The sequence below is a fragment of the Marmota flaviventris genome, chromosome 1 (assembly GCF_047511675.1).
Source record: "Marmota flaviventris isolate mMarFla1 chromosome 1, mMarFla1.hap1, whole genome shotgun sequence".
NCBI lineage: Eukaryota > Metazoa > Chordata > Mammalia > Rodentia > Sciuridae > Marmota > Marmota flaviventris.
Genome location: NC_092498.1, coordinates 14,967,100 through 14,980,835, shown reverse-complemented (window position 1 = coordinate 14,980,835; position 13,736 = coordinate 14,967,100). Strand labels below are relative to the sequence as shown.

At 33.8% G+C, this 13,736-nt stretch overlaps 1 protein-coding gene across 1 annotated transcript in view; it reads right to left on the bottom strand.

Annotated features, from left to right (window-relative positions):
* Nucleotides 1-13,736, bottom strand: part of Kdm7a (lysine demethylase 7A) — a 78,430-nt gene that overhangs the window by 39,477 nt on the left and 25,217 nt on the right. Inside the window, exons 2-3 of the mRNA XM_071611702.1 lie at nt 9,526-9,611; nt 5,428-5,545 (exon numbers count right to left, since the gene is read on the bottom strand). Of these exons, the coding sequence (XP_071467803.1) occupies nt 5,428-5,545; nt 9,526-9,611 (204 nt within the window). The remainder of the gene's footprint in view (nt 1-5,427; nt 5,546-9,525; nt 9,612-13,736) is intronic.

Sequence of the window (13,736 nt, the reverse complement as noted above, 5' to 3'; positions counted from 1 at the left end):
AAATAGTAGGATATTTAAAATTAGGTGTAATGAAGGACTGAGTTTAGGAGAAATTAAAGATCAAAAGTCACACAATACAAGCTGTGCAGAAAATAAAAAGAGCAATAAAGGGTATAATTTTTAATTTAAAAAAAATAGTGTTAGTAAAAACAGATTAGATTTTATCTACACAAATATTTGTCAGACACTTCAAAGGGACATAGAACAATTAATTATATGTATATATGACATTGAGACAAGTTCCCCAAATGCCCTCAATAAGAGTTACCAATTTAAATGATATGTTACAACCAGTATTAAACAAATTTTAATACTAGAAGTCACTTAATTCACTAAAACTTGTTGAACTCAGGCGGCCCTCTCTGATGATCTACCCAATCATAATTCCAAAGAAATCCAGTATGCAGCTGCCATACAAAAATAATTGTAAAACTTGCCTTACAGGTTAAAACACAACAATTTCCATTTATCCAATCAGAGCTTAAGTATTTATCTGTAACTCAGGTGGATAGGAGCTGGTTCTCTGAATTACTGGGCTCTGATCTTCCCACCCTCTTAATAAGGAAAGAGCAGTTTGAAAACCGAGACAGCCATTTCCTAGTCTCACATTTAGGAATTTAGGTTTTCTTCATCTGACTCACCTACTGATCTTGAGTTCTGTCCCCATCTTTTAGTTTCCCCAAAAAGCATCCATAATTATCCCTCCTTCCCCCACCCTCTGAGGATTAAATAATTCCTTAAATGCCAAACTAAGAGAGAATTTTAAATCATCTATGTTCCTTGATCTCAAATGTTTAGTGGTTTACTTCCCCTATTGATCAAGAAAATATATATATACCAGTACTAAAATACAGATACATTATTTGCAAGAGGAAAACAACTGGAGACAAATTTAAATATATATCACATGGGGATGTTAAACAAATTATGGTATGTATACACTACTGCAGTTAAGGAGTGTAATAAATCTGTGTATACATATGGAAGAATATCTATGAAATAGAGCAAAAAAGTCAAGTTATACAACACTATGCATAACTTAATTTTAAAAAAATTATCTGGGGGCTGGTGTTGTGGCTCAGCAGTAGAGCACTCGCCTAGCACGTTCAAGGCCCTGGGTTCAATCCTCAGCACCACATAAATAAAATAAAGGAATTGAGTCCAACTACAACTAAAAAATAAATTTTAAAAAAATTATATGCATCAATATATGTTTACACATAATGTTTTAAATGTTATTGTTTATATAGAAAAATATCTTTAAAGATACTACATAGTAAAATAGGGAGGGGATAGAAAGCCTATTCACTTAGTTTTATATACTTCTGTGTTAACTATATCAAATGTTTGATTTAGTAATTATTGTTACTCTATTAACATGGTTTTATTTTTTTTTTTTTTAATTTTTTATTGTTGGCTGTTCAAAACATTACATAGTTCTTGATATATCATATTTCACAATTTGATTCAAGTGGGTTATGAGCTCCCATTTTTACCCCATATACAGATTGCAGAATCACATCAGTTACACATCCATTGATTTACATATTGCCATACTAGTGTCTGTTGTATTCTGCTGTCTTTCCTATCCTCTACTATCCCCCCTCCCCTCCCCTCCCCTCCCCTCTTCTCTCTCTGCCCCCTCTACTGACATTCGTTTGTCCCCCTTGTATTATTTTTCCCCTTCCCCTCACTTCCTCTTGTATGTACTTTTGTATAACTCTGAGGGTCTCCTTCCGTTTCCATGCTTTTTCCCTTCTCTCTCCCTTCCCCTCCCACCTCTCATCCCTGTTTAATGTTAATCTTCTTCTCATGCTCTTCGACCCTACTCTGTTCTTAGTTACTCTCCTTATATCAAAGAAGACATTTGGCATTTGTTTTTTAGGGATTGGCTAGCTTCACTTAGCATAATCTGCTCTAATGCCATCCATTTCCCTGTAAATTCTATGATTTTGTCATTTTTTAATGCAGAGTAATACTCCATTGTGTATAAATGCCACATTTTTTTTATCCATTCATCCATTGAAGGGCATCTAGGTTGGTTCCACAGTCTAGCTATTGTGAATTGTGCTGCTATGAACATCGATGTAGCAGTGTCCCTGTAGCATGCTCTTTTTAGGTCTTTAGGGAATAGACCGAGAAGGGGAATAGCTGGGTCAAATGGTGGCTCCATTCCCAGCTTTCCAAGAAATCTCCATACTGCTTTCCAAATTGGCTGCACCAATTTGCAGTCCCACCAGCAATGTACAAGTGTACCCTTTTCCCCACATCCTCGCCAGCACTTGTTGTTGTTTGACTTCATAATGGCTGCCAATCTAACTGGAGTGAGATGGTATCTTAGGGTGGTTTTGATTTGCATTTCTCTGACTGCTAGAGATGGTGAGCATTTTTTCATGTACTTGTTGATTGATTGTATGTCCTCCTCTGAGAAGTGTCTGTTCAGGTCCTTGGCCCATTTGTTGATTGGGTTGTTTGTTCTCTTATTGTCTAATTTTTTGAGTTCTTTGTATACTCTGGATATTAGGGCTCTATCTGAAGTGTGAGGAGTAAAGATTTGTTCCCAGGATGTAGGCTCTCTATTTACCTCTCTTATTGTATCTTTTGCTGAGAAAAAACTTTTTAGTTTGAGTAAGTCCCATTTGTTGATTCTAGTTATTAACTTTTGTGCTATGGGTGTCCTATTGAGGAATTTGGAGCCCGACCCCACCGTATGTAGATCGTAGCCAACTTTTTCTTCTATCAGACGGCGTGTCTCTGATTTGATATCAAGCTCCTTGATCCATTTTGAATTAACTTTTGTGCATGGCGAGAGAAAGGGATTCAGTTTCATTTTGTTGCATATGGATTTCCAGTTTTCCCAGCACCATTTGTTGAAGATGCTATCCTTCCTCCATTGCATGCTTTTAGACCCTTTATCAAATATAAGATAGTTGTAGTTTTGTGGATTGGTTTCTGTGTCCTCTATTCTGTACCATTGGTCCACCCGCCTGTTTTGGTACCAGTACCATGCTGTTTTTGTTACTATTGCTCTGTAATATAGTTTGAAGTCTGGTATCGCTATACCGCCTGATTCACATTTCCTGCTTAGCATTGTTTTTGCTATTCTGGGTCTTTTATTTTTCCATATGAATTTCATGATTGCTTTCTCTATTTCTACAAGAAATGCCGTTGGGATTTTGATTGGCATTGCATTAAACCTATAGAGAACTTTTGGTAATATCGCCATTTTGATGATGTTAGTTCTGCCTATCCATGAACAGGGTATATTTTTCCATCTTCTAAGATCTTCTTCTATTTCTCTCTTTAGGGTTCTGTAGTTTTCATTGTATAAGTCTTTCACCTCTTTTGTTAGGTTGATTCCCAAGTATTTTATTTTTTTTGAAGATATTGTGAATGGAGTGGTTGTCCTCATTTCCATTTCAGAGGATTTGTCACTGATATACAGGAATGCCTTTGATTTATGCGTGTTGATTTTATATCCTGCCACTTTGCTGAATTCATTTATTAGCTCTAATAGTTTCTTTGTAGAGCCTTTTGGGTCTGCTAGGTATAGAATCATATCATCTGCAAATAGTGATAATTTAAGTTCTTCTTTTCCTATTTTGATGCCTTTAATTTCTTTCGTCTGTCTAATTGCTCTGGCCAGTGTTTCGAGAACTATGTTGAACAGAAGTGGTGAGAGAGGGCATCCCTGTCTTGTTCCAGATTTTAGAGGGAATGCCTTCGATTTTTCTCCATTCAGAATGATGCTAGCCTGAGGCTTAGCATAGATTGCTTTTACAATATTGAGGTATTAACATGGTTTTAAATAATGCAAAAATTCATGGAATTAAATAAAATGAAACCAAAACCTTTAATTATTGATAATTACAATTTGGACATTTGTGCAATCTCTAACCTGTTCTAATTTGTGTTCATTTTTTGCAGAAAAACCATGCAAATTATTAGGCCAATGTTTTAAATACTACTTTTTAGGGGGTCACAAATCTATGTGAAAAAAGTAGAGGCGTGGATGGCTCTTATGCCTGAAAAATGCACACTCACACACTGGCACTAAACTGTATGTATAACAAAAATCATGTGGAAACATTATGTTTCATATGTTTTCTTTCTGTTTCTGTCTCTCAACAGATCTGATAAAGCCAACATGAATACTTACTAGTATATGTTTCTGTTTAAGGATTATGAGGCAGAGGGACAGATAGGAATCCTAAAGATTGAAGAAAAATAGCAGTTTTCTTTTTTCATTTCATAATCTGAATCAATTCCATTATAGACTGCATGTGATACTGTGATTTAAATTTAAATTGTGCTTCCCCTCTTTAACAAGCCTGGATATGATCTTGTATAAAAGCCCATTAAGCATTATCACTTTAAATAGATGTCAGGCAGTGAGGAGGAAATGATCTAAATTAGCATGATTAAATGCTTTATAATGCTTTTGACTCTCTTTCACAGACAACTCAAATACATTCCATTATTTTTAAAAATCAAAAAGCTCAGTCCTGCTGCCATCAGAAGCTAAGCAATAATTGTGCATTCTTTTGGAGATCCTAGGGCAGAGACAGATATTGAAAACAAGACAAGGGGAAAAAAGAGTTGGAAAGGAGTGAAGGTTAGGTCAAAGAAAAAGAGAAGCAGCAGCTGCATACCTGGTAGAAACAAATACTGGAAACAAGTGCTTCAATCACTATATTTCAAAGTTTTTGAACTGTGACCCACAATTAAGAACTGTATTTTTACATGGTGCTGCACTATGTAGATACATATAACAAAAGTTTCATGAAACTATGCTTACTTACTCCCATTACATTAAATGTACAAATATTTTCTATCCTATTTCATTAAGAAATAAAATGAAAAGCCCGTTGAGAACAATAACATATTAAGTAGTCCAAAGTTTAAAAATACTACTTTAGCCAGCCGCAGTGGCGCACACCTTCTTTTTCACTAAAGTTTTAGAAAATTAAAAAAAGAACACACTTTTGTAAATACTATTCCAGCAGCTCAGGAGGCTGAGGCAGGAGGATCCTGAGTTCAAAGCCAGCCTCAGCAAAAGTGAGGTGCTAAACAACTCAGTGAGCCTGTCTCTAAATTTAAAAAATACAAAACAGGGCTGGAGATGTGGCTCAGTGGCTCAGTGGTTGAATGCCCCTGAGTTCAATCCCCAATACCAAAAAAGAAAGAAAGAAAGAAAACACTACATTAGGGCTGCAGTTGTAGCTCAGTGGTACAGCACTTGCCTGGTACGCGTGAGACCATGGTTTGATCCACACCACCACATAGAAATAAACAAATAAAATAAAAGATCCATTGACAACTAAAAAATATTAAAAAAAAAAAAAAAAGAAAGAAAACACTTTACATAATGTCACTTTATCAGCCAACATTCTTACATTTTGTTTAATCAGAGCAAGTTTTCCATACCTTGGGAAGACTCGAGATCGTAATTCCTTAACAAAAGTCCTAGTTCCAGCTTGCACTGGTTTGGAACCATCATCAACTTCTGTATAGTCATGCCTGTGCCAGTTTCTCCTCTTTTTCACTAAAGTTTTAGAAAGTTAAAAAAAGAACATACTTTTGGTAACTGGTAATACTATATACTTTCTCATTATTGTAGTCTACATTAATCAGAAATAATAACTAAGTACTATAAACTCTCAAATTTTAAATGCATTTCCAGGACACAGAAGTAAATTTTACTTAATCTAATGTTGCCCTTATAGACAATTAAGCGTAGATTTTAAAACTTACTTTTTTATTTCAAAATAATTTAAAAATTAAACCAAAGAATTCAAATCAGCAAATGAAACCTTTTACAATATCTACATTTACCCATACCAGAATATTTCCAAATAATTTTAAATTATGATTTTCACTGGAATATTAGTTCATAACATAATTATCCAGATCATCTAAATTATCTTCTCAGAATAGGGTCTTTTATCCCACATCAGAAATATCTTTTAACAGTATGATTTCTTTTTCTTTTAAGATTTACTCCCAAATAAGCACATTTACCCTGACATGAAAAACTGAGTGGTAATTAAAGCGAGACAGTTGGTATGACAAAATAAACAACTTTATGATTAGTTCCAATGCTAAGAGCCTATGATTCTACAGCTCTGACTCAATCTTGAGTAGGCATAACAATTAAAATCAGGAGACTAGTATTTGATTCTTTTCTATTCCTCTTGCAACCTTGGGCAAGTTACTTAACATCTATGGATCCAGATTTCTCATGATAGTGAAAAGGGATAGGTTAGAGTGCTGATTTTCAACCTGTGAGGATCTCTTCACAAAGAGGGAAGTAGAAAAAAGCCAAGGGAGAAGCTCTGGACCTCATTCCTCTTTCCACCACAATGGTGTCACTTACAACTCTTTTGTGTGTTATCAATGTAAAATTTCAGTTTAAAATCTTTTTTTTTTTAAGCTTGAAAGTCACTCTTATGTATAAAACCCCCATGATTCTGGCAAATGTACTGATGTTTGCAACTTATTCAGAAATTCATCAAAAAGAAAAAAGATGAATACAAAGTGGGATGGTTGCATAAAGAGATAAGTGGTAAAGCAAGTGATGTAAATGTTAATAGTAGAACCCAGCTGGTGAAGATTTATAGGGAGATGTTGTAAAATTACTTCAGCTTTTTCTGTGTTTGAACATTTTCATAACAAAATGTAAGGGGAAAAAAAACAACTCTATGATACCAAGGTATTTTACCTTTCACCTTACCAAGATCATAATAAGACAATAATACTTGATCTTCATTTGGATAAAGAGGATCACATCAAATAATAGGAGTGGAAATAGAGTCTGAAACAAAATTCCAAAATAACTTATTGCAACCAGATCTCCAATATGGAAGAGAGTAAATTCCATTTTTAAAAAAATCTCACAAGAAAAATTTAGAATCACAGAGGAATCTTCCTAGAATATTCCATGGAGGGATCCTTTGTATGTTATTTTCTACCTCACTTAAAACCACTCCTAAAATTCAAAGGCATTTCATTCCAGGTTTTTTTCCCCCTACTAAACACTGATATGTAGTTCCATTTATTTTCAAGTGGGATGACAATGTTTATCCTGCTTACCTCTCTTAAGTCATGAGCATTTTCTCCTTATTAAATATTCAAAAGCAATCTAAAGGCAGTCTAGAATTTTAAGACATGAATGTATCGTGTTATAATTATTTGTTGTTCTTAAGCACTTAGTTCACCCTGAATCTTTCTTCAAACAAAATTATGGTTAGTATTCAGACATATTAATCTGTTCCCCTAATTAATTTCTTAGGGTTTATTTCTAGAATTGCTGGAAGGAAGATCATAATTTTTGAGATGCTTGCTACATACTACAAAACTGCCTCCAGAAAAGTATTAGAAACTTGCATTCCTACCAGTACAGTATGGCTCAAAGCTTACCGTTAACAATGAGGATCATCATTTAAAAACAAAAAGAAAGAAAAAAAAAAGCTGCCCATTTGATAAGTGAACAATGATAATGCACTTTTTTAATTTCATTTTTGCAGAGTAATCAATGAAGTACACTGGCTTTGGTATTTGACAGCTAAGGGTTCATACTCTAGCTCTATCAAACAGGTATATATGAGAGCTACTTACTAATTTTTCCTATATCTCTTATCAAATTGTTATAAATATCGAAGGGGAACATAGATCAAGTACTTACCCACTGTCATACCCTGGTATATAATAAGCAGTTACTATCATTTCTTTAAATGTGCTGACTTTAGGAGATTTAACAGAAGGATACAATTGTCCTATTGAACCAACATGCTTAAAACATAAAATCAGCCACTATAAAGGCTGGCTGAGAGGACAATAAAAGGAACATTTTAGTAGTATCACAGGGAAAGATGAAAAACTTCTATGTTTGGATTACCTGTGCCTGAGGAACACAAAGAATATAGGTTAAAGTGCCAAGCTGTTTTCTGAGACTTACCCTCAAATAACATCCTCAATTCCCAGAGGGTAAAGTCTAAAATTATCATATTAAATGAGTATTATGTTGTCTAAATGGTATCTATAATAAAGATTTCTGGGGAACTCTGAAAGAATCAGGAAACCCTGGGTAGCAAGCAAAAGAGGTTTAATAGCAGAGGGAAAGAAATCAAAAGTAATGAGGGCTGGGAGAAGGTGAGCTTTAAATCAAGACAAAATAGATTATTGAATCTTGGGCATTTTCCCTCTGAGTATTCAGAGCTGGACCTCTGCCCAGAAGATAGCCAATGCCTAATCTTATGTTCTTCAAGAATGAGAAGCACCCCAAGGGCCACATAATAAGCAAGCTACTCTCTAAAGCATCATTATTCAAAGTGCAGGTCATAATCCATTATGGACTATATAATCAATTTAGTGAGTTTGACAAGTTTTTTAAAAGATGAAATCACACAGCGAAAGTAGAAAATAGAGTGCATCACATGTAGTAGTACATTTTTCTGCCTCTAAGTAGTAACTCAATATTTCACATAAATTAAAATTATTTCATTTTAGGATTATATACTTAAATTCTAAACTAAAATTGTTAGTTCTTTTTGTCCTGAGATAACAACATTGTATTGTTTACTTCCTCCAAGAATTATTCTTAGGCAACAATTATTTCAAATTGTATACCATATACTTCAGTGCTACAGAGTAAAATCCTTTAAAAACATCTAGGACAACAAACTACTCAATTAGACATGTAACAATCCTACCAGTTTATTAACCTTAAGGTTTATACTGTGTAACTAACAAATTAAATAACCTGTGTTTCCTACAAAAATACTTCAACGCACTCATAGTCTAAATTTCTAATTCTCTTACAAAGAAACTGTTAGAAAAACTACTAATATTTCTAACAAAACAGATAGATGAGCAGTCACTTGCTAGTAATCTATTTTCAATAACTTCAGAGCAACATTTCTTTTTTTTTTTTTTTTTTTTAGTTGTACACAATACCTTTATTTTATTTATTTATTTTTATGTGGTGCTGAGGATCGAACCCAGGGCCTCGCATGTACTAGGTGAGTGCTCTACTGCTGAGCCACAACCCCAGCCCTCTATTCTTTTTTTTTTTAAAGTACTAGGATAAAGTAAAAAAGTGGTACATTACCTACATCCCACCCACTTCTATAACAAGGTATCTTCAGGCAAAGATGACTTTTAGTTTTAAAATGACAAAACCTACAGTTTCCCTTTAAATTTTGTGAACAGAAACACTAGTTTGCAAGCCAAAATTTTAAAGAAATGTTTATATTTTCTCTCATATTTTTACAGTGACAATTAATATTACAATTTGTTCTTTGGAAGCATCTGAACTGAGAATTTAAAATACTAGTATTTTTCCCTTATTCTTTTGACTTACTTAATAAGTTATTTTAAATTCAGACAAAAACTACATTCTAAATATCTTCAGTGAAATCTTCCCTATAATTCTTAGTGGGTATAATGTAATTAATCAGAATATCATTAAAGCATTATCACACACATGTTTTCAAAATATCAATTTTTCAAGCATCCAGTACTTACTCAAGGAGGAACCATGTAGTACTGCACAGTTGGGACAGTGATACAGGTCAATGTCAACAGCATGATGTTCTTCTACTCCAACACAGCTAATATAAAGAAAAATAAAATAAATATTAACTTAATTATAAAAAAATATTTGGAAATTGAGCAGAGAAATGTACTACAACCAGCAAATTCTGTATAATACAAAAACATATGCAAGGATAAATTTTATTTGTTTCTCTATATATTTGCTAAATATTGTGGGGGAGAATCACCCAAATACTCAGCAGCAGTATAAACATTGAAAATAATGCAATAAAATAAGCTATAAAATCCTAAACCATTATGCAAAATCTATTCTGGAATTAGTGTCAATAAAGTATGACTCAAAAGAAAAACCATAATGAAAACCTGAAAAATTGAGAACACAATGAAAACACTATATAAAAAAATTTACTGGATGCAGAACTTACAAACAGAAACGTATATCCCTAAATGAATGTGTTAGAAAAAGGCTGAGCTGGGCTGGTGATGTGTACCTGTAATCCCAGCTACTCAGAAAACTGAGGCAGGAGAATACAGATTTCAAGGCCAGCCTGAGTAATGTAACAAGATCATGTCTAAAATACAATAAGAAAAAAAAAAAAAGAGAAGCTGAAACTACTGAGTTAAGCATATGCTCAAGAAGTTAAAAAAAAAAAAGAGTAATAAAATACATCTTAAAAACAGAAATAAAAGCATAAAGAGTAGAAATTGATGACATAAAAAACAAACAGGTAACAGAGGATCTAAGTCAAAAATGGATTCTTTGAGGGGCTGGGGTTGTGGCTCAGCAGTAGAGCTCTTGCCTAACACGTGCAAGGCGTTGGGTTCTATTCTCGGCACCACATAAAAATAAATGAATAAAATAAAGGTATTGTGTCCAACTACAACTAAAAAAATATTTTTTTAAAAAAAAAATGAATTCCTTGAAAAGACTCACAAAATTGGCAAACCGTAGCAAGATCAAGATAAGAGATGGTATTATGAACAATGTTATGAAATTTAAAAAGGCATATATGTGTGAATTACACATATATATATATATATGTAATCAACCTATAAAGAAAACTTCAAGTCTAGGTGACATCACAAGCAAGTTCTATCAAACATTCAGTAAATAAATAATTTTAATTATTATGTAAACCTTGCTCTAGAGAGTAGGAAAAGGTTTAATTCCCTAGATCATTTTAATGATAGCATAACCTTAGTACCTTGGAAAGGATGATTGTAGGTCACTCTTGCTTATAAGCAAAGATACAAATAGAAAGTTTGGTCTATCACAGGAATGCAAGGTACTTTTTAATATAAAAAAAATAATAATAACCAGTGAAATTAACCACATTAATAGATTAAAATTTTAAAAAGCATATTACACTTTTAAAACATACAGGGCAAATATTTGATAAAGTTCAACATTAACTTGTGATTAAAAAAGCAAACAAACAAACAAAAAAAAGCAAACAAACAGAACCTCTCAGCAAACTAAAAGTAGAGGATAACTCCAATAAAAGGTAACTCTTAAAAAATTCTATGCAAATAACATGAAAGCAGTCACTTTCAGATTAAGAACACAGGAGAAACACTTGATGGTACCACTTCTGCTAAGCATTTTGCTGCAGAAGCAAGATGGTATAGTAAAATAAGAAAAATAATAAAAGGGTAAAAGAATTGGACAATTAAAAGCTGTTATTTGCAAATGCAATGGTAGCACATGCAGAGAACACAAAAATGATAAATTATCAGAATCAATTGCTAGATATAATCAGTATATAAAAATAATCATATCTCCTTATATCAACAATAGAAAGATAAAAAATGAAATAAAACATGATGAGCAGTCAGGCATTGTGGCATACACCTGTAACACTTGTTACTCAGGAGGCTAAGGCAGAAGGATCTCAAGTTTGATAGTAAACTGCCCCCCCTGAGTTCAATCCCCAATACCAAATAAACAAAACAAAACTTCATGTACAAATTACATTAAAAATGCTAAGAAACACTGAAATAAATTTAATTATAAAACATCATTGAAAGACTTTAAACAAGACCTTAAATAAAGAGAGATTTACATCATGATCACATAGTTTCAATAAGGTAAAGATTAATTTTTCTCAAAGTGATTTATACATTCAATTTAATCCCAATCAAAATCTGTGGAAATATAAAGGGCCAAGAATATGCAAGGCATTCTTAGGGGGAAAAACATCTACCAGGTATCAAGATTTATTTTAAAGCTATAGGAATCAAGGTAACTCAGAACAGATGCCTGTACCCAACCCTACCCCCCAAAAAAATCTATGCATATGTGGACATTTATGTTTAACCTAGGAGGCACTGCAGGTCACATGAACAAGGACAGGCAAGTTTTCAATAGAGTTCCAGAGACACACTGTATATATCTGCATGGGATTATAAACCTAAACACAAAAGGAGAAAGTACAAAGATTATGCAACACAATGTAGAAAATATCTTTAGGACTTTGTGGCAGGAAGGGTTGTCTTTCTTATGTTTTTGGTTTTGGTTTTCTGTCAGTATTGGGGATTGAATCCAAAGGTACTCTACCACTTAGCTACATCCTTGTCCTTTTTTATTTTGAGAGAGAAAGTCTCACTAAATTGAACCTGAAATCCTCCTGCCTCCACCTCTTGAGTATCTGGGATTACAAGTGAGTAGCTGAGGTTACAGGCATGTTCCACCAAACACAGCAGGAAGGGTCATCTTAATCAAAACATAAAAAGTACTCTCTATAAGTGGAACAACTTTTAATTGAAGCCATATTTAAAATAACTTGTTTATTTAATGATAAAGAATGAAATAAACCAGAGTAGAAGACATTATAATACAGATAACCATTAAAGAAATTTTATCTAGAATATAATGAACTCCTACAAATTAATAAGAAGGGGGAAAAAAGAACCAGCCAATAGGGGTGGGAGGGTGTGCTGGGGATTGAACTAAGAGACACTTGACCACTGAGCCACATCCCCAGTCCTATTTTGTATTTTTATTTAGAAACAGGATCTCACTGAGTTGCTTAGCCCCTTGCATTTGCTGAGGCTGGCTTAGAAACCATGATCTTCCTGCTGTAGCCTCCCCAGCTGCTGGGATTGCAGGTGTGTGCTATTGCACCCAGCTATATTCCCACTTTTAAATAGCGGTGTCAGAAATGAGAGAAAAATGTTATGTGTCCATAAAAACCTAAAGTGGGCTCATATCAATAAGCTCATCTATGAACATCTAAGATACATAAGTGAGACTCCCATAAAGCTTAGGGAAGAGAAAGAAACAGGCGTTTTGATTAGTCAAAACTTAGCTATTAGTCCTCAAAAACCCAGAAATTGCCCTCTCTGGATTCTATTCTTCATGTCCCTTCTCATACCATTTAATCTGTTTTACTAAAATGTCAGCGGATTTTGGCCAATTTTCAATCAACCATCAGAACACTTACAGCTACATTTATTTCTAAATCTAAACATTTAACAAATTTGGTAAATCAGCAAAAACATTAAATTTGATAAATGAATAAACCTTTAAAAGTCCACTTTATCAAATAAAACATAATTTTAAAAAAACAAATTTAACATAAAATTTTAATTTTCCTAAACCAAGATTATTTTGGATCTTTGAAGAGCACTAAAAGGAATTACTACATACACTTCAGTTCCTCTCTCGGGGAGGGACAGACAACTGCTCTCCACTCTTCATTAAGCCTACTCACTCTGCCCCTCACCCCCCATTAAAAGAATTCTAGAATCACTATGTCTTCTAACAGACATGTTAAGAGCAATTGCAGTAGGATGCATAAAATGTACAGCTTTGAAAGCAAGTTTTGTAAGAATCACTTTCAAATCTGACACTAAATTTTCTCTGGTCTCTTCCATTCCATTTATTTCCCCTGTCAAATTTTCCTTCAGATTAAAACTTTCAGTTTTTCCTACCAGCAAAACATTCCATGTTTATTAGACTATTGTGTAGGGGACAGGAGTGGGCTTTCCTGTGTGGTGACAATCTGACCTTTGATGAATAGCTCCCATCTACAGAACCGCCTCACTGCCATTTGGTGAGTGGGGCAGTGACAACTTTAGCACATTCTATTGTCTTAATCTTCTCAAATGTTGCTTAGCTGGCTTTTTTGGACACTTGATAAGAAGAGAATTGAATTAATGGCCAACCAGAATTCCCTGGG